The following is a 24,576-nucleotide window of genomic DNA, read 5'->3' on the forward strand; positions in this document are numbered from 1 at the left end:
AGTCCCCCTGCAACAACCAGTTAAGCGTCTTGCTCAAGAGCACAATGGAAGGATTTTGATCACATTTTAAGGCCTTAAGATGAATTCTCCTTTGTCTCCTACTGTCATCCCCAAGGTTTGAACCACAGAGATTCTGTGTTAAAAGTCCAATTCCTTCACAATTAGGTTACCACAATGATTTCTGTCAAAATGTTAGTCATGACTGGTAACAGGTTAATTAAAACAGATTCAGCAAGTGTCAACAGTTGTTTTCAACTGATTGTAAGCAAGGATATAATATACAAAGAAGGGCTGGAAAAAGACAAATCTATCGTTTTTAACACATTATGATGTACTCGTGTCATTCCCAGACCTGAGAGACGTGATTGTCAAGCATGCACAGCACACTGTTTAAAAATATGACATCTTAAACATAGAAAAATCAATGGATTTTGGTTGAGTGCCATTTTGCTTCATAACACAACTAGAACAAAGAGCTGTTGTATCATCTAAAAAGTGTTGCACTTTTAAGAAACTCCATATATTATTGAGTTGTCTTACTAAAAACAGCAACTAGAAAAAGGTTAAAACAATTAAAAAGACAAAACAATAAAGTGATTAAGGTTTCCTTTTTTTTCTTTTCTTTTTTTTTTTTTTACACATCTTACACTATTTTTCAGAGTCATTTCTGTAATGTATATTTCTGATGCACAGGAGGGAAGGTCACCATTACACAGTGGAGTGATTTGGGCGTTTTCTGAATGTGCCATCTCCCACTTTGTACTGAAAGGAGTAAACTACAGTTTAGTGAACCAAACTTAGTTTAGAAGATTGGCAGGACAAATTAAGTTACAGTATATCACTGTTTTGCACAATGGTAATTAAGATGAGGCAAGCCGACTGAATATGACAAGCTGCCAGTTGTATCAAATGAGATCCATAAAGAACAACAAATATTTTTTAAATGGAAAATGAAAAAGAAAAAAAATGTTTTTTTGTCACTTACACACCCTCATGTTGTTCCAAACCCGTATGATTTTCTTTGATGAAACAAAAAAGATGTTAGGCAGAATGTTGGAGGAAAAAGGAGCAATAAAAGTGAAAGGTGACTGAGGCTGACATTCTGCCATGTCTCAGTAAACGATGACAGAGTTTTCATTTTTGGCTGATCTATCCCTTCAATGATGAAACAACGTTAATTCAATGCTTATTATTGCTCTGAATATTAAAGGAATATTCAATACAAGTTAAGCTCAATCAACAGAATTTGCGGCACAATGTTGACTACCAAAAAAAGTGATTTTGACTCGTCCATTGTGAGTGCCATAATGTATTTGCAAATTTGTCTTTTTTAAAGAAAAGCAGGAACAGGTCGAAATAAATGTTGGTAATCAACATTATGCCAAAAAATGCTATCGACTGAGCTTAATTTGTATTAAGCATATCTACCATCTAAAAAAAAGTGATTTTTGCATTTATCCCAAGTTGAAAGACAGTGTATGTGTTCCTCATTGTTGATGGGATCAGTTTCTGAGTTTTTCCCTGCTGGAGTTTGATGGTGGATGAAGAGAAAGATGGATGTTCCTCATGTATTGGAGCTGCTATAGAGGACCTTTGTGCTGATTCCCAGCGAGCTGCTGTCGGATGGATGGCTTTGATCCTGCCGCATTGCCAAGCTTACGCCACACCACCTGAACACATACACAACGGGGCAAATTCATTACATAGTTGTTACTTTGCACACTGTATTGCATTGCAAAAACCTGCGTCTTATTCACTAACCACCATCAACCAGTTTATCCCGATCTGGTATCATACAATCACATTACTTTACCTGCATTTTTGCAAAATTATTTTTACGTGGCTTGTTGTACTGTACATATCGTGGCAGTTTCCTAGACACTAGAGGTGCTGAATTTTATTCCCTTTCACACAAATCAAAATGGCAGATTATCAGTTTATAAACACTTACTTTTTGACCCGTTCCTCACACAACGCTATCTTATGACATCAAAACACTTTCACAATATTGTAAATACAAAAATCTGTTTGGGAGAATATTTAACTCACTTTTAGCGACACACACTGGATAGATTGCACCTTGTACACAAAAGTCAGCACTATTTGCCTGATGCAATTAACATTGTGCTAATACCTCCCTTGGAAAGCAGGCAGTAAACGGATATTATATATAACGTTATATATTTGTGTATATTTTCTAGTGATCATGGCAGCAGTAGTTGATCAAATTTTGATCAAATGATGGGAAAGAGTGTTATAACCAGAAATACACCGATGTGCCTTATATGTTGTTGGTCCTCCGCGTGCCGGCAAAACAGCACCGACCTGCTCAGGCATGGGTTCTACAAGACCCCTGAAGGTGTCCTGTGGTATCTGGCACCAAGACATTAGCAGCAGATCCTTCAAGTCCTGTAAGTTGGGAGGTGGAGCTGCCATGGATCGGACTTGTTGGTCCAGCACTTCCCACTGATGCTCAATCGGATTGAGATCCGGGGAATTTGGAGGCCAGGGAAACACCTTGAACTCTTCATGATGTTCCTCAAACCATTCCCGAACAATGTGTGCAGTGTGGCAGGGCGCATTATCCTGCTGAAAGAGGCCACTGCCATCAGGGAATACCATTGCCATGAAGGGGTGTACCTGGTCTGCAACAGTGTTTAGGTTGGTGGCACGTGTCAAACTGACTTCCACATGAATGGCCAGATCCAGGGTTTCCCAGCAGAACATTGCCCAGAGCATCTCACTCCCTCCAGCAGCTTGTCGTCTTCCCACAGTACATCCTGGTGCCATCACTTCCCAAGGTAAATGGCGCACACATACGCGGCCGTCCACGTGATGTAAAAGAAAATGGGACTCATCGGACCAGGCGACCTTCTTCCACCGCTACAAGGTCCACTTCCGATGCTGGCATGCCCATTGTAGGTGCTTTTGATGGTGGACGGGGGTCATGTGGCCTTGTTAGGAGATGATCAACGTTATTCGCTACACCTGTGAGTGGTTAAAATGTTTTGGCTCATCAGTGTACATGAGATGTGCGGTGATGTCAAGTGCACTTTAGGTATTTTAAAAGGCTGATTTTGGTGTCTGGATCACAGTGGTAAAGTGATGCTGTACACTCACTGTGAAGTATGCCAGATCACGGTAGTCTACAGCATCTTCCACAACCTAACACTCAGAACAGAACTAAGATGAGCAATTGCGGCATACAAATGACAAATTACTTTGTACTAATTTTGTCAGTAGGTTTGCATCGTTACCTTATTTGTATAATTCCTTTTAGTAAAACAGATGTTAAAACATAAGAAACATACATTTAGTGAAGTGTGTCCAAACTTTTGACTGGTAATGTATCTATTATTTTATTAGAGAACCAGAGAGAATGGTCACAGTCAACAATGAAGATAAAAGAGCAGAGATAGAAGTAGAGAGGAACTTCACTCACGTTGCACATCTCTCGCACTATAGCCTTTTCTTTCTCACTTAGGTCTTCCTCATTTTCTTCTAGAAGCTGCTTGTCCAGATTATCATGGACCTCCAGAACCTGTATTACATGGTACATAATACATTTTTAGGCTTACAGTAAAATATTTACATTAAAAACGAACTGCCAAGTGGATACTATTACCATATTAAAGGAGTCATATCAAACTTTGTATAATTTTTTTCCAATAATAATTAATCCACAATGTGGAATTTAAATAAAGTGTCTACCCCTTTAAAATACATCTATAACATGAAACATAACAAATTAAACAGTTTATCTACCCTGCTGTAACTAAAAATAGAATATTATGAATGTGTCATCTTGGGCTGGGCGATATGTAAAAAATCATTTTATCGATAATCGCCTTAAAAAATATTGTTATATACGATAACATCGTCAACCCCCCGCCGAGGGTCGGTGAATTTGTTTGCTTTATTGATTTTGCTTTAAAAATGTAATTCATTTATTGAAACATGAAAAACAAACAAAAAACATTTCCAAATTCAAATTGCACTTTAAACTATACGAAAAACCAATTAAATAACGAAGTGATCAAAAAAATCTTATTTAACCACCTTATTTAAACATTTACCATCTCCAACAGCTCCAACTGCCACCATGCAAGCATCCCTCAATGACAACAGGTGGAAAATTACTAATAGCCTAGAGATTAAGAACTAAAGATCTTCACTAATAATCTTCCAGAATTGTCTCACATACTCAGTAAGCCAAAAAGTCTAGAAGAACTTGATGTAATAACAGAAAGTACAAATACAGTCTTCTCTAACAATCTTGATAGTGTCGCCCCCCTTCGATTAAAGAAAATTAAATAAACAGCCTCGCACCGTGGTACAATGATCATACTCATGCTCTCAAGAGAGCAGCTTGGAAAATGGAGCGCAAGCAGAAGAATACAAAATTAGAGGTATTTTGCCATGCATGGAAGGATAGTGTCTGTAGCTACAGAGAGGCACTAAAAGCTGCCAGGTCAGCATATTTTAGCAAACTCATGGAGGCTTTGACGCTATTCTCCATGGCATCCACGCACAACTCACCACACGCCCCACCGAGAGCGAGAACCACATTATGGCGACCACGAGGAGGTTAACCCAATGTGACTCTACCCACCCAAACAACTGGGCCAATTGGTTGCTTAGGAAGCCTGACTGGAGTCACTCAACATGCCCTGGATTCGAACTTGTGGTAGTCAGAGTCTTTACTTACTGAGCTGCCCAGGCCCCCTCAGAACCTCCTCTTAATATTATTAACTCCTCGCTATCCTTACGACATGTCCCAAGAAACTTTAAAATGGCAGTTATCAAACCGCTTATTAAGAAGCCACAGCTTGATCCTAGAGAATTGGCTAATTATAGACCGATTTCAAATCTACCATTTATGTCAAAAATACTAGTGTCCTCCCAACTATGTTAATTTCTACAAAGAAATGGAATATATGAAGAATTTCAGTCAGGATTTAGGCCCCATCAAAGTACAGAGACTGCACTTATCAGAGTTACAAATGACTTGCTCTTATCATCTGATCATGGCTGCATTTCTCTTCTAGTGCTTTTAGATCTGAGTGCTGCCTTCAACAAGATAGATCACGACATTATCTTGAATAGGCTGGAGAATTATGTTGGCATTAGTGGACTTGCATTAGCATGGTTTAGGTCCTATTTATCAGACCGCTACCACTTTGTATGTGTAAATGAGGAATTGTCAAATCAAACGTCATGGTTACTTTCATAACCTCTGTTCCCTGATGGAGGGAACGAGATGTTGTGTCGATGTAGTGACACTAGGGGTCACTCTTGGGAGCCCCAAACACTTCTGCTTTTTTGAAAAAAGGCCAATGTGAATTGGCAAGTGGAATTTGTATTCCACTCCCCCGGACATACGGGTATAAAGGATCTGGTATGCAACCACTCATTAAGGTTTTGTGCTGAGGAGCCGAGACCAGGTCCCAGCCATTTCAGCGGGTAGTTCAGTGTTGTGGCAAGAGGGACACAACATCTCGTTCCCTCCATCAGGGAACGGAGGTTACGAAAGTAACCATGACGTTCCCTATCTGTCACTCACTCAACGTTGTGTCGATGTAGTGACACTAGGGGTCCCTATACACAACGCCACAACTATCTGAACTGTGTTACGTGAACTGGCGGTGTGTGCCTTGTAGCCAGCGCACCAGGCCATCAAGTAACCTCCCCCAACGCTCTTATGAGTGTCGAACAGTCCTACAGGAACAAGTCGACTGCCCAACAATAGGGACAGGCTAGCCCAGCCGAGGCCTCTTTTCCTTCTCTTTTCTCCCCAAAAAGAGTGGTATTTTTTAACTGACTGGGACATAAGTGTCTACGTTGGGAGGTGTCCCTCCCAAAGGGAAGACACTGCGGAGACCACACCCCGCCCAAGAGGGGGGAGGGGGGTATTTTGAATGGAATACGTCACATGGTCTTACCGAGTCTTTTCGGAAGTATGTCATGGGGAGAGGTCCCATGGTAGGTCCTACCCGAAGGGGGAGGAGTTTCTACAGAGCATGGCGACTGGGGCCAGAGGGGCCTCTGCCCAAGGAAGATGCAGTTTACCAACAGGGAAACGATTTTGCAGAAGATATCACATAGGGTCGCCTTCGGGGAACTAGCACATATGGAGCACCTACCTCAGTACAGGGTCTCATTAGCGCACGTACTGGGCCGGCAGCAAGTTTCTCTGCAAACTCAACTGCCAGAGGGCTATGAAGGAATGTCATCCAGGAATCACAGTCTGTGAACACAACTGGGAGTCAAGAGCACACGTCTTTGCCTCAAGGGAGGGGAAAGGTGCTATGCGCAAGTGGTACAACCGGCCAGCTGTCCCGGAACTTACCTGCTCGTGCCTGCCAATACACGGGACGAGACCGGATCAACCCGGAGATTGTAGAACCTCGCAAAGGTGTTGGGCGTTGCCCAGCCCGCTGCTCTGCAGATGTCTGCCAAAGAGGCGCCACTGTCCAGGGCCCAGGAGGCTGCCACACTCCTGGTAGAGTGGGCTCGTGTTGCGAGGAGTGTGAGATCTGAGAACCACATCTGGGTGGGCCAGTAGGGTGCTACTAGGACGATCTGCTCCTCGTCCTCCCTGACCTTGCACAGGGTCTGTGCAAGTAGGCTCACTGGGGGAAATGCGTATTTGCATAGTCCAGGAGGCCAGCTGTGTGCCAGTGCATATCGAGGGGTGCCTCGGTCAGGGTGTACCAAAGCGGGCAGTGGGAGGATTCCCGGGAAGCAAACATGTCTACCTGTGCTCGACCGAATCGACTCCAAATCAGCTGGACCACCTGAGGGTGGAGTCTCCACTCTGCCTTGAGGGTAACCTGACGTGACAGTGTGTCTTCTGCGGTGTTGAGTTTGCCCGGGATGTGAGTGGCTCGTAGCGACTTGAGGCGCCGCTGACTCCAGAGGAGGAGACGGCGGGCGAGTTGTGACATGCAACGGGAGCGTAGACCGCCTTGACGGTTGATGTACGCTACCGTCGCTGTGTTGTCCGTCCGGACCAACACGTGCTTGCCCTGGATCAACGGTCGAAACCTCCGCAGGGCAAGCAGAACTGCCAACAACTCCAGGCAGCTGATGTGCCAATGCAACCGCGGGCCAGTCCAGGAGCCGGCGGCTGTGTGCCCATTGCTTACAGTGCCCCAGCCCATCTTGGAGGCGTGCCTGGAGACCTGCTCTAGGGGAACCCCTGACCGTATAAATGCAGGGTCGTTCCAAGGATCGGCATGATGGCCACGCGATGTGTCCCGCAGTGCCATGCCCATGTCGGGACATCGAGTCTGAAGCCAGTGCTGAAGCGGTCAAATATGCATCAACCCGAGCGGTGTGGCCGCCGCTGAGGATGCTATATGCCCCAGGAGCCTCTGAAAAATTTTCAGTGGAACCGATGTTCTCCGTCTGAATGCCTTCAGACAGTTCAGCACCGACTGTGCACGCTCGTTCATGAGGCGCGCTGTCATCGAGACTGAGTCCAACTCCAAACCGAGAAATGAGATGCTCTGAACCGGGTAGAGCTTGCTCTTTTCCCAGTTGACCCGAAGCCCCAGTCGGCTGAGGTGCCGGAGCACGAGGTCCCTGTGTGCGCACACAACAACTCTCGAGAGTGAGCTAGGATTAGCCAGTTGTCGAGATAGTTGAGAATGTGGATGCCCACTTCCCTTAGCGGGGCAAGGGCTGCCTCTGCGACCTTCGCGAAGATGCGAGGGGACAAGGACCGGCCGAAGGGGAGGACCTTGTACTGATACGCCAGACCTTCGAAGGCAAACCGCAGGAAGGGTCTGTGTCGAGGTAAGACCGAGATGTGGAAGTACGCGTCCATCAGGTCTACCACCGCGAACCAATCTTGATGCCGAATGCTCTTGCGTCAGCATCTTGGACGGGAGTCTGTGCAAAGCCCGGTTCAGTACTCGCAGGTCCAGGATTGGTCGCAACCCACTGCCAAACTCCAGGCGAGGGGGACCAAGGGAATGAAGGTGTACGTTGCTGCCATAGCAGCACCCCACGACGCAGTTGACGGTAAGTCCTTAGGGAAGCACGACCTGATCATCAGGTTCCTAAGAGGCGCTAGGAGGCTGAATCCCTCCAGACCGCCCCTCGTTCCCTCATGGGATCTCCGTAGTTCTTCAGGGCCTACAGAGAGCCCCCTTTGAGCCTTTGCAGTCAGTCGAGCTTAAGGCACTCTCCCTGAAGACTGCCCTCCTGACTGCACTCACTTCCATCAAGAGGCTAGGTGACCTGCAAGCGTTCTCTGTCAGCGAAACGTGCCTGGAGTTCGGTCCGGGCTATTCTCACGTGATCCTGAGACCCCGACCGGGCTATGTGCCCAAGGTTCCCACCACTCCTTTTAGGGACCAGGTGGTGAACCTGCAAGCGCTGCCCCAGGAGGAGGCAGACCCAGCCCTGGCGTTGCTGTGTCCGGTGCACGCTTTGCGCATCTATTTGGATCGCACGCAGAGCTTTAGACTCAGCAGCTCTTTGTCTGCTTTGGTGCACAGCGGAAAGTAAGCACTGTCTCCAAGCAGAGGATCGCCCACTGGCTTGTTGATGCCATATCTATGGCGTATCTCGCCCAAGACATGCCGCCCCCGGTAGGGCTACGAGCCCATTCTACCCGTGGTGTCGCGGCTTCTTGGGCCCTGGCCAGAGGTGCCTCTCTAACAGACATTTGTAGAGCAGTGGGCTGGGCAACACCCAACACCTTTGCAAGGTTCTACAACCTCCGGGTGGAACCGGTTTCATCCCAGGTAGTGGCACGCAACCTAAGCGGATAAGCCCGGGATAGCCGGCCGGGTGTATCGCTTGCACATAGCGCCTTCCACCTCCTTTTGAGCTGAAGACGTGCGCTGTTAATTCCCAGTAGTGTTCACAAAAGTTGTTCCCTGGTTGACTTCCTCCGAGCCCTGTGGCAGTCGAGTTTTCGGAGAGACTCACTGCCGGCCCAGTACACGCACTAACTAAGAGCCCGGTTCTGGGGTAGGTATTCCGCATGTGGCGGTTCCCTGTAAGGCTAACCCCATGCGATCTATATCTTCCGCTAATTCGTTTCCCTGCTGGCAAACTGCGTCTTCCTTGGGCAGAGCCCCTCTGCCCCAGTCTCCATGTTGTAGTACCTCCTCCCCCATTGGGCAGGATCTACCTTGAAGGCTCTCCACATGGTTGGAAAGACCATGTGACGTATTTTTCCACTTAAATATCCCCCCCCTCTCTGGGGTGAGGTGTGGTCTCCGCGGCGACCTGGCGGCCCAGTCGGATAATCCCCCTTCTTTTTTTAGGGAGTGGAAAAAGAGAAGGGGAAAAGAGGCCACGACTGGGTTAAGCCCGGCTGGGTTTGTCTGACTAACAGCATTTCTTGTCATGTGTCACTCCGAGACATCTTGCAGGTCACTCGCCGGTTGCGGGTAGATAAGCAAAATTACCCGCGCATGAAATAAATTTGGACAAGGAGCTTGCGGACTGGATTCAGCCTTGTCACATTTCACGGGTGGCGGGTGCTAGTTTCTCACCCTGGGCTACTGTTTAATATATTTAGCGACTTCCCAGATCCATGGTTTTGCCATTTCCTGATATTGTCGATCATCGTCTGTCAATGAGTGTTGCAATCAGCATCGGGATCTTTGTTAGACATCGTCGATATCTGATAACATCGTCCTATCGCCCAGCCCTAGTGTCCTCCCAATTATTTAATTTGAATGGTTTCCTCAAATCATCCCCAGGCCAAATGACACACCTGGTTTCAAGTACTTCAAAACTACTCAAGTACTTAAAGCATGTTAAAACATGAAATGGCACTTAATTGTTCAGTAGGAGATAATGTAGGGCAGGCCTTGATTTGATTAATCAAGATTTTATTGGATCGTGAAAAGTTAGGGATGTCCCAATACCACTATCGTTTCTTGGTATCAGACCATTTTTACTAGCACAAGTACAAGAACATGAGCACAGTATCGGACCCAATTCTGATACCAGTATCGGTATCGGGACATCCCTATGAAATGTGAAACATTTTATACTATGATACAATTGGTAAATAAAATTCTTCCCCAACCACATTGCATAGGTTACAGAAAGTCAGCAGAAAAGTCATTTCAGAGGTGATGAAAGTCACATCAAATCAAATCAAATCCCTTTATTTTTCTCTCAACCATATACACAAGTGCAACAGTGGGTGAAAGTCTTGGGTGCAGTTCCAAGCAACATAGCAGTATGCCAATTACAATAACCATCTGATTTAACATAACACAATTTACATATCTTTTTTACACAACACAATATACAATATACACCTAATAATATACAATATACAGTATACACAAAATAAGAAGACTGTATACAATAAAAATACACTGTCTCTGATGATCCTCTGAGCTTTTTTCACACACCGCCTGGTATAGATGCCCTGGAGGGAGGGAAGCTCACCTCCGATGATGTGTCTGACAGTTCGCACCACCCTTTTAAAGTTATTACATTTTGATTAAGAAATGTTTCCTTTAAAATAATGATGAATGCACTGATGAATCATGAATGTATAAGATAAGCCAAATACCTTGTTCGGAAAGGCACGGATAATGACTTCAAAACGAATAACGGATTCATCCAAATAATATAAAAAATCTTCGTTTGACTGATTATCCAAAAAGCACAAGGATAAAGCGACATTTTAAATAAACATATCCAAAATCACAACGAATTTATAAATCTGTGCAGCCAATATTTCTAAAGTGTAAACCTTATGAATGAAAATGCGCATCATGTGATTTCAGAACGGATGGGCGCTGTCTCGACTCCGTTTGCGGTCTCTGTAAATTCTGGAGCTTGTCAAGTGTAACATTAACTAAAATACAACATCATGTACACTTTCCACTTCTTGAAATGTATCACACGATTCACATGTGATTCTCACGTATTTATTTATAGCCTAAACCTCAGAGCGATGTTAAATTCTTGACCTTAAGCGATGATTTCACGTCGGAGCTTGTCTAGCCATCTCTTAAAGTTGACCACATTTATATCCACATCAGCGATTAAGGTTATTAACCGGTTAAGATACTTTTTAAAAAAAGTTAAAATGCTTACAAAGGTTTAAATGCTCCATAGAGTATTCATCTATTCAGAATATTGCTCCTTAGGTAAAACGAAGAAACTGAAACATGCTTTGTCTATTTTTTCTTCTTTAAACTGTGCTAAATTTGAAAATGTCCAGTATTCTTGAAATCTGGTAAGGCACTACATAAATTTAACATTATTATTATTATTATTATTAATATTATTTAACTAAATAATGGTGATCTATCGTAAAAGTTCCTGATAGACTTACGGGACTTTCACCTGTTTGTAGGCTATATTGATTTTATTTTAATTTATTTTAATGTTTGAATTTGTATGTATCATTCACTGCAAAAATGTGTGCTTGACATTTCACATTCTGTTTGACACCTCTTGCCTCAAGAATAATGTTGTTATACATGCACAGACAAATGGAAATTCTGTTTCATGCAGATATTAATATCTGAAATACCAGGAGAAACCACAACATATTCCACAGTTAATGTAGCCTACAAATTCAGCTTCATCTGGTAAGAAAATAATAATAATAAAATAATATTTTTAAAAATAAAAATGGTATATTATTATTATTAGGCTATTATTATGAAAAAGGCATATACAAGGCATATTTTATTAATCGAAACTGTAAATGTGAGAGTAATACTTAAAAATGGGCTTTTCATTTAGTTTTGACGCACTTCCAGTTTACGCCCCGCCTACATCCGGTTCTATCCGAATGCATTGACAGATACAGATAATTTTGTCATATGAACAGATACAAATACAGATAATGGCTCCGCTGCACACCCCTAGTATAAGAGCAGGGCAATTTATTAATAAAGTAAACAGAGTCAGTTTTAATTTCATGTTGTCTAAGTAGATAATGAATGGATAGTGTTGTATAATGTTGCCAGTAGATCTTGCAAGGGAATATGTGCACATTTGTGAGTGTCACAGAGGACAAGAGATTAGACAGTAATGCATGTACCTTCATGGCATGGACCACAGCCCCAGGTTTCTGTACAGATGAGAGAAACCCTGTGGAGGGGGAAGACTCGCTGGCCTGTAGCCTTCCTGTCCCCTAAAGGAGAAAACATATGCAATGATCAGTTTGCTACACACTGGCTATATATACTGTATGAGGTATATTGGACGACCAGCTGGTGGAATGTGGCTGGACTGGTAGATCACTTTGAACCATCAACAAACTAGCTATTTACCATGTTCCACAATGCAGCTACCGCATTAACATGGTTTAAATTGAATTTTCCAGCACACATACAGTAATTGTGCACAGAGACATGCATCATAGTTCAGTTCTCATTGGTGATACATTACTTAATGTCTTGATTCATCAGGTTTAATTATCTGTCTCAACTCAGCAGAGTGGTCATTCATTATGAAAACTACATCTCCTGTTAAACATTCATCTTTGCTAAAGATGCTATGACAACTGTGGAGGACAAACAGCCCCTGGTTTAGTTAATTATTCATACTGCAGGAAAAGAGCCGGATATGATCCGCATGCATCCATACCGATAATGGCAAAAACAAAATATCTTGTTTAAAAAGTATTTAAACAGCGTTTGATGGGGGATAGATGTCTTTGTGTCGTGTTAATGAAATGGCAAATTATTGTGCTCTCTATGGTGACTTTCTGGCAGAAACTCCAGAAAACACTTGAAAACTATTTTTAAATGTCTGATGAAAGTGACATTCTATTTGGACTAATAGGAACTCTAATGAGAAACCAAGCTGTTTGATGACAAAACTCTAGTATGGTCCCTCAGAGAGCAAAACTATGGCTAAATCCAATCCGCATACTTCTACTCGGTACAAAAAGTAATTCATTAGCAATGTTAAAGTACGTACTTTTAAGGATGAAGTAAGCAAGTAGGGGTCGACCGATAGTGGATTTTACCGATACCGATAACTAAGTTGGGCAGTACCTGCCGATAACCTATTAATCAACTGACAGTTTTTAAAATTGATACTGAATGAAAAAATAACACTCAAAGTAAAATAGTGCTGAACTTTATTACAAAAATAAACAGTACTGACTGAACCATGTAAATGTATTGTACTTTTTAAATGAAATATTAATATATTTGAACTAATATTCGAATTTTAAAGTCAGCTGATTTTTAAATTGACGTTGTTTCCTTAGTCCACAAGAGGGCGCAATAAATACATAAACCATTTAGCACCGTTATATTATTGCATAGAACATTCCTATCCTGGCTGTTAAAAAAGAGCATTTCATTTTCAACTAATGTGCATAAAATAAATAAATAAAAAGTTTTAGTCGGTCCATATTCTCAAATGATAAGTCAAAAGTAAAATGAGGGGGGAAAACACTTCAATAGACACTAGTTCACATGGTGTTACACTTCCACTGATTCCTACTACTCAAGAATCAAGCTTCATAATAACAGCAAAATACCACATTGTTTTTTATTCATTACAGTTGTATGTAGAGTAACAATATTCACAGATAGCAGTGGTATTCAGCTGAACTCGGTGGTGAAGCGGCTCAGACTATGAGCCCAGGCCAGGGGCTGTTCAAACACACGGAACACAACAGACTGAAACCGAATGCGAGAATCTCGAGACACATATTTCCAAGTTAAACATCTTTCCTGACAAAGCATTTAAACAACTCATTGCTTAATCTGAGAAACGCTTATAAGAGAGAGCAAGACGCAACAGCCAAAGACCTCCACCACCTGTAAGGGGCTGTTCACACTGAACGCCTTTGCAACCATCCATTTGTTTTTCTATGTTAACGCATGCTAGATGACGTCTTTGTTTCCCTTTGTTTTTGTTTATTCAGCATCTCGTGCAGGAGCACTATTTTTAGATACTGTGTCTAAATAAAAAGAACTTTAAAGGCATATTGAGACACCTGCATTCTGTAAAACTATATTTGTTGCGCTGTGTCTAGCCTTTTTTAGTGCAAGAATTTGATTGATCTGAAGTCATCGTATTAAAGTGAGGATACAATTTTTTAATTGAAATCAGATGCGTTTCTGATTTGTTTATATGTTTCTCTCGGTTGCATGAAGATATTAATTTGCTTTCTCACATCACTAGCTTTAAATATGCAACTTAGCTGGCTAAAGAATGCATAATTGTGGCCAGCTGGATATAAACTAATGCAAATAGATGGTAACAATTGTTACATTTAAAGGTGCACTCAGCGATTCCTGAGAAACACTGTTGATATTCAAACACAACTGCCAAAACAAACACACCCCTCCCTTCAGTGCTTCTTACGCACACCAGCTCCAGACACTTACATCTCTCCTGTTACTAAATCTAACATCACAACAACAGCATATATGGGTTCTGTGAAACATAGCAAAATTTATGTTACCCACCTATCGAGAAGAAAAAGAGCAACTTCTGCATCCGTCTTCAAGCCTTTTAACTCTCACCACTGCTGAAAAGCCTCGCCAATGTTGAAGCGGCTCCTAGCCCTCAACTCCTCATAATCCTTCTTTTTTAGTTTATATTCGTTTGACCTTTATCTCTTGGTCCGTTTCTCAGCCATTTGTACTCCTTGGAGTTTAGAAAGTTTGCATCAGCCAGATTTGCCATCGCTCTTCTAATTAATTTCCCTCTCGCTCTGCCCCCACCCCCCATCCTGTGCACGCGCACGAACCACCCCCTGTTGCTGACTGGCTGGAATAGTGTTGTGTGGATCGGTCTGTTCGACTTTGTTTTTGTCCCATTTACAGAGCCAGGGCTGTGTACAAATACTAGATTTTTTTTCAGCCCACCCACAGAACGGACAGCTAGCAGACTGTGAGGAGATATTTGCAGAATATGAAAAAAAGTGTATTAGATTAGAATTACTGAGTGCACCTTTAAACAATTGGGTAGGACTTGCATGTATTTTTGTCACATTGTTCTAACCGCTTGAGGTTAGCTTTAATGTTAGTGTATTCTAAGCCTTGTCACCAAACACACTGCTGATCTCTACTAATGCAGCATCTAGTCAACAAATTAATTACTTTATAATGATATGACAACGTGTACTGTAGTGTATCCTTTTCGTTGTTGATGTTTTAAATCCACATCTGAAGTGTTCCTCTCCATGCAGAGTGCAGTCTCATGTGTCAAAACAAACACCACAAGGCATCAGTGAAGTGATTTTTATTTTGCTTCTAGAGGCCGCTCTCATACTGTATAACGACCGTTATAACCCAACGTGGAAAAACTATCGGTGTGGATTTTTGCCAATAACCGATAGTCCCAAAAATCTGTTATTGGTGCCGATTAATCGGTAAAACCAATATATTGGTCGACTATTGGGTGTCCTAAAATGTCCTAAAATTGTTGCATCAGAGAACTGTCGCAAACCAATATGCTTGTGTAGCTCAAGGGGTTGTTGGCAATATTAAACCAAAACAGCATTCAAAAATTCAACGTATTATGATTTGGGATGTAGTCTACTAATCCTAATCTTGCGAACCAATAAAAGTTCTCAGCTGGTTCGGCAGGAGCTAAATATTACATTGGACACCAAATGTCAACTCAACACAGTACCAAACATGTTTATTGTACACAAAGTATAAAAAATCAAATATTAAAATGGATTAATATTGAACTGCAATATGCAGAATTATAAGCAGAATTATTTAAAAAACTTACCCTTCAGTTGTACAATGTCTTTATATTCAGTGTTTGGTTTCTAAATGTCAATTGGATTTCATTGGTTTCATGCTCTAATTCACTGCACAAAACACTTTGGCACTAGGGATGTAACAGGTTTCATACCATTGACATCTCATTCACGGTATTGCATGAATATAAAGTCAGGTTTTTTCAGAACATTTCTGAAATTAAAGTCGGTTCAGTTAAGACAGAATCAACTACATTTACACAGCATCACATAAACGTGACGTGATAAAGTAAATCTCTAATTGTGACTTCCTCATTTTACATTCAACCATCACTCCATTTTAAAGGCGACACAGGTGCGTTGCAAGACACGGGTGTGTCAGACATGTTGGTTAAAAAACGTGGTTGATGTCGATAGTGCAGGAATGCTTTGGGTATGTTAAAGACCCATAAGTCACCTTCAGTGTTTCTAAGTCACCCAGTTTGTAAGGTTTGTCATAAAAATAGTGTCGGCTCAGACAAGAAACATTTCAAACCTGTGGTGCCATCTCTGTAAGAATCATTCCACAAAATTTGCGGAGATGATTGTAAGTGAAAAGACAGTAGATAAGACAGCGTTATGTTTGTGTCACACTCACAAATCCAGCAAACAGTTTGAAAATATATGCAAAGTGACAATGGGCTGATGTTGCAGTGCAACAGTAGGCCTACAATGTGTTTAATACTACTACTAATAATATGTTTTATTTTTAAAGTACTAAATAGGGTTAAAGTGCTTTAGGTAGGAAAAAATTTAGCAGAAAATAGACAGTACTTTAAAAAACACCAATAAATAAACTGCAAATGGATAATAATTTATATATTTAAATAGGCAATTTTTAGAATCAAACTAAATTACAAAAGCAAATAATTACTGAATTAAATGCATAACTGAACTGTAAAGCTGGGCAATAATTACACATTATTAGTGTGTGTGTTGTTTTTTGTTTGTTTGTTTTGTTAAATTAAATTTCATAATTATTAAAACAATAATTGTATGACAATATGGCATACAATTAAATTGCAGTAAGGAACATCTCTTATTTAGCCTAAATTTAGCTATAACTAAATATTAAACTGCAAATTATATTAATACTGTGATACCGTAATACCGTGGTATTTTTTGTGATGTTTATCATTCTGTGAAAATCTCATACCACCCCTATTTGGCTCACACCATATTTAGGCTATGTTGCAAACATGTATGTGAACCTAAGTAGAGTCATCTGGGTCGTACATACCATTTTTAACCTTGCAAAGTTTTGCTCATGGTTTTTGAGGATAAGGTTATGCAACCTCTCCATATGTGACAGATGAGGTTGAGCTTTGGTACTATAGGACAGATGATATAGGAATTGGAATTCAGCCTCTGATTGAGATGAGTGGATCTGCTAGTGTCCACATTTATACCCACTTGTTGTGAAACACTGTAGTTGAGAATGAACTACAAGACCATGAACTCCTTGTGATCCCAGCCAACCCATCTGTTGACCACAACCTCACCATTAATCTTGGTTCAACTACACTAACACCTACCAGGACAGCCCGGAACCTGGGAGTTGTGGTTGATGACCAGCTTAACTTCACCACCCACACTGCAGGTTCGTGCTTTACAACATCAGTAAAATCTAACCTTTCCTGTCTGAATATGCTGCACCGCTCTTGGTCCGAGCTCTAGTCATTTCAATACTGGACTACTGCAATGCTTGGTTGGTCAGTCTCCCAGCTAGCATGATTAAGGCGCAGATGTTCTAGAATGCAGCAGCGTATCTGGTCTTCAATCCACCAAAGAAAGCTCATGTCATCCCCCCCCCACCCCACCTTTATTTCACTCAACTGGCTACCTGTAGCTGCAGAGCTGCACATCTCTTCTTTGAGCACTTAACTAGTGCATAATAATGGCACTGACTATTTAATTTAATTATTTAATAATAATAATAATAATAATCATAAAAAACTTTCTGTGGTTTCTTTACTACTCTAGCTACTCAGGGAACTTGGCAGTGTGATACTGCAGATAGTGTTGACTTTTGTATGACACATTTTTTGCTTGTTATGTTCCTCATTTGTAAGTCGGTTTTGGATAAAAGCATCAGCTAAATGACTAAATGTAAATGTTATAGCTTTTGTGAACACAGTCACTGTATCTGTGATGCAAAATATTTAAATCAATAGTAAATCATCTGAGATTAGCTGCCTTTAATTAGCCAATGTACATGATTAAACCTTGGCTTATTTAGTGCCTCAGCAGCACAAAACAGCAAAAAACTGTGCTGTAGTTCAATACATGTGGTGATGGTTGATGCTCTTGTTAAAACCACACTGGTTTAAAATGACAGCAAAATCAATAAAACATTATAAGGTCAAATATAAAATGGGAGCAGGACCTGTTTTCTTAGGAGAGGTGATGGGTCATAACAAATGAAAGAAATTCAATTCAAGCACTGAATTGACTTTGTAAAGACTTTCAGGTGACAGTGGCAGAATTTTTAAGCAGGCATACAGCAAAAAAAAAAAAAAAACACACAGTGGCGAGACTTTCTTCCTGCGCAGTGCCTAAAGGCTACATGTTCAAAGGCTCTTTTGCTTTTTCATTTATTCATTGGATTTCTTCAGCGTACAGTTTTGCTAATTTTCCAGGGTGCAATGAGAGGAAAAACGCTTTCAAAGACATGAAAAGCGCTTCCAGTCCCGTAAAGGAAAAGCCTATGGCATTGTAGAACAGATCAAAGATCAAATGTTTTTTCCACATTGTTGTTGTTGAACAGTGCCAAACTGTTTTTTAAAATAAAGGGCAGAATTATTCCCCTGGAATTGACTTTCAGAGGCATTTTTTTTTCTCCCCAATTTGGAATGCCCAATTCCCAATGTGCTCTAAATCCAATCTGGGTGGCAGAGGACGAATCATCTGAGACTGTCAATCCGTGCATCTTATCACATGGCTTGTTGAGTGTGTTACTGCGGAGACGCAGCGTGCGTGGAGGCTTCATGCTATTCTCCACGGCATCCATGCACAACTCACCACGCGCCCCACCAAGAGTGAGAACCACATTATAGTGACCACGAGGAGGTTAACCCAATGTGACTCTACCCACCCTAGCAACCGGGCCAATTGGAAGCCTGACTGGAGTCACTCAGCACATCCTGGATCCGAAATTGCAACTCCAGGTGTGGTAGTCAGCGTCTTTACTTGCTGAGCTACCTAGTAAAGAAACCTACCTCAGAGGCATTTTTTGAGTTTATTAGGACATTTTTGGTTTATCTATTGTATATAAAAACACAGTGTGTCCTCCATTTGTGTCAAATACCTAAATTACATTTCAAACAGTTTAATTATGTTGAATCTGAACAACTATAAAATCCAATCCAATTCACTACAGTGGCAGATTTTGCCCCCACATTTAAAAAATCTAGGGCATTTTTGTCACTTTCAGTGGCACTTTTGCCCCATGCGCGGTTTATTTTTCATATGTTTTGATTGATTTTTCTGTCTCAGGGAACACTCACATTAAGCAGGGCTTCCTGGCGCTGGGGGAGGGAGGACAGCTGTGATTCTGAGTGGTAGAGGGTCATGCCCTTCCGAAGGGCTCGCAGGTCTCCAGGATTACACTGTCAAATGACATGGAGAGAGAAAGATAGGCATTAGAACTCCAGGTGTAAGTCCAGGTGAAAGTGGCACGAAAGTAGAAGAAATAAAGATGACACAGAGGTGAATTCACTAAGAAGTAATTGTGCCTGCTGATAGTGCTGTTTATTTGCATTGCTGTATGCATTGTTTAGCACCTGATAAAGGATTATTCCATGTCAAATCAACCAAATTTCAGAAATTTCCCTGGCTGAAATGTGGGATTTGGTTAATACTTTTTCTGATGAAAGATAAACATTAATGATTCATAAATTAGCCAAAATATGAAATGCCATAGATCAATATTTACTTATTAATTCATTATTTCTAAGATTATTTTGTATTTTTAGACCCCATTTCCACCTGGTATTAAGATCGGTCTCGTGTGATCCGATCACATGTGGTCAGGCAAGATACATCGCTGTTTACACCTGGTCACTTAAATGTGTCTCCTGTGACCACTTGTGTTAGGACCTTTGTTTTGTTGGACAAGAAAAACTAGCTTCATACCATGTGACCCACATTTGTTTGTCGACCATTGAAAATTGGTCAAATTTAACAATTTACACATGGAGCTATTTTGTGTTTTCCCGGGACCCAAACATACAAAACCATGAAACATGCTGTATCCATTAATTATTCTCGCTTTTTCATAAAACATTTCTGATTTTAGACAAACTCTTACAGAAATCGATGTTGAAAATCAATTGAATCCAGTTTGAACTTGAAAGCATCTAATTTTTTCACCCCTACAAACATGTACCATGGCAACCATAGTTCTGCCAAAAATATCACAGTGACTAAAACTGCTGTTAATGTATATATTCAAACTCAAGGCGCTTACCTACTACCGGTGTTTCCACATGGAGAGGACATACTGTTCAAAATGGAGGAGAAGATTGCGGTTTCTATAGTGAATGACTCTTGCGCACCAGCTACCGCAAAATAGGGAGGAATACCCCCGCTTGGATGGCTATTTTTCCACTGAGAATATAGGATGAATTTGACCAAAATGGCACTATCTTCAGAAAGCTGACTAGCACACTACAGCATCTCTGCTTGGGAGTGGCAACAAGTGATCGCACATGCTCCATCTCACTCTCTCTCTCTCTCTCTCTCTCTCTCTCTCTCACACACACACACTTGTTTCTCCAATAACTTGTTAGAAACAGCCCAAGCTGTTTAAAGTGACATTTTTGAATTACTACCGAAGGCTTGGACACATCATTTGGTTTGAACTAGCAAAGGCAGTTTCTGAACCATCATGTAAGAAAGTAGTTCCATGCACAAATGCGTTTTTTATGATCATACTCAGCTTTTCCAAAAAAAAAAAAAATTATTTACTTGTTCATTGAACTGTTGTATATAAGCAATATCACACTTGCAATCATGATATATGGCTCTAAATCAGCAATGTTGTGATTACCTGTGGCCTCATGCCTGCAGCCGAATCACAGCAGTGCTGATGTAGGGCCATATGCACTCTTGCTCCTGTGATATTTCTTAAATATATATTAGGCATGTAACAATACACAAATTTCATGACATGATACAATACAATATGAGCATCCACAAATGTTTCTCTCAAACGTATTCAAGGATTCTACTAAATGTCTTTTAAATCATAAATGCCACAAAAGTGTCTGACATTAACTACATTTCCATCAATTTTTTGGACCCAAAAATTTTAGCACATCAAAATAAAGCTGATGGAAACGCAAATCATCGATAAAATTTCACAAGTGTCGACATATTATTTTTCTGTTTAAGTTTAGCGCATAAATCCTATGTCGACACGTCAACTGTCATGAAAATCTGGTTTGGAAACAGTTGTTGTTGAGAAAAATGGCATTAACGCAAAAATGTATACACATGACAGAATTTACATCACATTTGTCCTTACAACAAACAGCATAACGGACAGGAACACTCGAGTTTTCCTCAATTTCTTTAAAAGACACATTACCTTTATTCTTTTTTTTGTATCCCCTTTTTCTCCCCAATTTGGAATGGCCAATTCCCACTGCTTACTAGGTCCTCATGGTGGCGCGGTTACTCACCTCAATCCAGGTGGCGGAGGACAAGTCTCAGCTGCCTCCGCTTCTGAGACGTCAATTTGCGCATCTTGTCACGTGGCTCGCTGTGCATGACACCGCGAAGACTCACAGCACTGGAGGCTCATGCTATTCTCCGCGATCCACGCACAACGTACCACATGCACCATTGAGAGCGAGAACCACTAATTGCCACCACGAGGAGGTTACCCCATGTGACTCCTAGCAATCGGGCCAATTTGGTTGCTTAGGAGACCTGGCTGGAGTCACTCCATTTTTCACTATTCGCTGAGCTACCCAGGCCCCATTAACTTTATTCTTGATGGAAGTTTTTCCAGACTTTTTATGGACTGCGTGTTCCTGAGCCGGTAAAGATTACGGCGTGTTTCACCAAAACACCCGGAAACAAAAAAACAAAAAAAAACATTTATATTAATCAAGTGCGATTGACACCATGCTGGTTAAAAAAAGAAAAGAAAAGAAAAAAAAAAAAAATCTGCACTGTCCAGCCTGTAAAACTTATTTATGGTTCTCCAAGTGTCTGTAGTGGATGTCGGCCAATGAGAAGATGCACTTCTTTTTTATTGAATTGCAATAACAGACAGTTTTCAGAACAGAAAAAACAAAAAGATAAATACAATTCAGTGGCAAGAGGATTAAACAAAAGTGCCAAAATAATTAGGCTAATATACAGATATACACAGTCATAAAAAACAGAGCTATATGGGGTCATATTATACCAAAAGTTATATAAAGACACCGAAAGTCGTTCACACATTACAAGCTTTGATTTTATATATATATATATACATATATAAAAATGGGGGTAACTTATTAGTCAAGAAGAGTTTCTGAAAGCTTTTTATACAGGTGATAACATGAATTTCAGGTTTTATAATAGGCATAGTAACAATAATTGCAGTAAATTATATTTTAGAAAAAATAAACTATGGTTCACAGAATATTGGACTAGAAAGAGCGAATTTGCTCTTAACAATTTAATTTACTCTTACTTAGGAAATTATTGCACATTTATTAAAATACATCGTGACCCAAAGTGTATGGCTATATAGCTATATAGAAACGCTGTTCTAGAGTTATAGGCGCTCAAACTTCGGAAAAATAACACAAAAATGTGTTGTTTTTCCCCTCATTTTTGGACTCAAACCATTGGCATATAATGCAACAAGGGGAGCTGAAATCAACTGATTTTAGTAATAAATCTACCTATCTCTGTGTAAAAAATAAAATAATGAGGTTATTTCTAAGGTTATTAATTTATTTTTGTCTACTCCATAGTTTACAAATGTAATGGATCTTTTTTTTTTTTGTCCTTAAAATAGTAAAGATTCTGAATGGACTAACTTATGGAATAAAAGCTCTAAATGTTATAAAGGCCCAAAATAATAATTTGTGTTTTAAAAAGAAATATACTGTATATACAGTATATATACACCTTTGAAAATATATGACACAGTCCTTGCCAAACCTAAAAACACAATGTAGTCCAAGCCACAAGTCTTACCATGTTTAAGTTATAATCTTAATCTTATAACTCTCCAACTTTGTGTTTTATGGATCATTTCCTAAAACAATGTTAAGTGAATTTCAAACACATCCAGATAACCACATCATATGAAACAGAGACGAAACAGGGTGTGGGGTGTGGCCTGGCGAGACAGGGCGTGGGGCATGGGAACAGGGCAAAGCCAATGGGGATGAGGATCAAGGCGGAGCCACTGGGATGGAGGTCCCCGGTGGAGCGGAGGCTGGCCTGAACCGTGGAGCGGAGGCGGGCCTGGACCGTGGAGCAGAGGCAGGCCTGGACCGCGAAGCAGAGGCTTGCTTGTGACATGGCATGGAGCAGTCTGTGACTTGGCTGTGACATGGCATGGAGCAGAATGAAGCTTGGCTTTGACATGGCATGGAGCAGACTGAAGCTTGGCTTTGACATGACATGGAGCAGGCTGAGGCGTGGCTGTGACGTGGCATGGAGCAGGCTGAGGCGTGGCTGTGACACGGCATGGAGCAGGCTGAGGCGTGGCTGTGACACGGCATGGAGCAGGCTGAGGCGTGGCTGTGACACGGCATGGAGCAGGCTGAGGCGTGACATGGCATGAAGCAGACTCAGGCGTGGCTGTGACATGGCATGGAGCAGGCCTAGGCGTAACATGGCATGAAGCAGACTCAGGCGTGGCGGTGACATGGCATGGAGCAGACTCTGGCGTGGTGGTGACATGGCATGGAGCAGACTCTGGTGTGGCGGTCACGACGTGGAGCAAAGTCGTGGAAGGCGGAGCCATGGGAGGCTCGAGACTAAGAGTCCTGGATGACTGGGAAAAGACCTCAGTGGTCGTGTACATGGACAGAGACTCGGAGACGACCTCCGTGGTCGTGTACATGGGCAGAGACTCGGAGATGACCTCTGTGGTCGTGAACATGGGCAGAGACTTGGAAACAACCTTTGTGGTCATGAACATGGGCTGAGACTTGGAAACGAACTCCGTGGTCGTGTACATGGGCAGAGACTCGGAGATGACCTCTGTTGTCGTGAACATGGGCTGAGACTTGGAAACGACCTCCATGGTCGTGGACATGGGAAAAGACTTGAAAATGACCTCTGTGGTCGTGGGCGGGGGTAGAGACTCAGGAATGACCTCTGTGGTCGTGAACATGGGCAGAGACTTGGAAACGACCTCCGTGGTCGTTATGACCATGCATTCAGCAAACCATGTAACAGCGCAAACACACACAAAAAATCTGGACTGAATGCAATTTGCAAAATGCAATTACCCATCTTGCAGGCCGGTTCTGAGTTCTAGGTTGTGGAGGATGCTCAGACTACCATGATCTGGCTTATTTTACTGGGACTGTTCAGCATCAGTTTGATGTAGGCACCTAAATCAGCTCTTTAAACTGTTGAAAGTGCACTCAACTACATTGTGCATTTGGATTTATGCATGGTTATAATGCTCTTCTCCATCATTTAATCATCATTTGTTGAATAACTGCTCCCTTAATCACTATAAAATGTAAACTCACATCTCTCTTTAAAATCTGCTTACTGCCTGGTAATATCACAACATTACTTGCGGCAGACAAATAGCGCTGAGTTTTGTGAATAAGGCACAATATATTATAAGCCTAATTTGCATATAAAGAAGGCATGTTTGACTG

General features: G+C 41.6%; 1 protein-coding gene across 2 annotated transcripts in view; it reads right to left on the reverse strand.

Annotated features, from left to right (window-relative positions):
• The window catches only part of LOC127410436 (coiled-coil domain-containing protein 85C-B-like), a 93,758-nt gene that overhangs the window by 1,176 nt on the left and 68,006 nt on the right, over positions 1 to 24,576 (reverse strand). For both annotated transcript variants that reach the window (XM_051645700.1, XM_051645699.1), the window contains 4 exons: positions 19,228 to 19,329; positions 12,044 to 12,136; positions 3,443 to 3,541; positions 1 to 1,670 (listed from right to left, as the gene is read on the reverse strand). The exon at positions 1 to 1,670 is cut by the window's left edge and continues 1,176 nt beyond it. In XM_051645700.1, coding sequence (XP_051501660.1) covers positions 1,581 to 1,670; positions 3,443 to 3,541; positions 12,044 to 12,136; positions 19,228 to 19,329 — 384 coding nt within the window. In that variant the 3' untranslated portion in view covers positions 1 to 1,580. The remainder of the gene's footprint in view (positions 1,671 to 3,442; positions 3,542 to 12,043; positions 12,137 to 19,227; positions 19,330 to 24,576) is intronic.

This window comes from Myxocyprinus asiaticus, chromosome 19 (genome assembly GCF_019703515.2).
Source record: "Myxocyprinus asiaticus isolate MX2 ecotype Aquarium Trade chromosome 19, UBuf_Myxa_2, whole genome shotgun sequence".
Lineage (NCBI taxonomy): Eukaryota > Metazoa > Chordata > Actinopteri > Cypriniformes > Catostomidae > Myxocyprinus > Myxocyprinus asiaticus.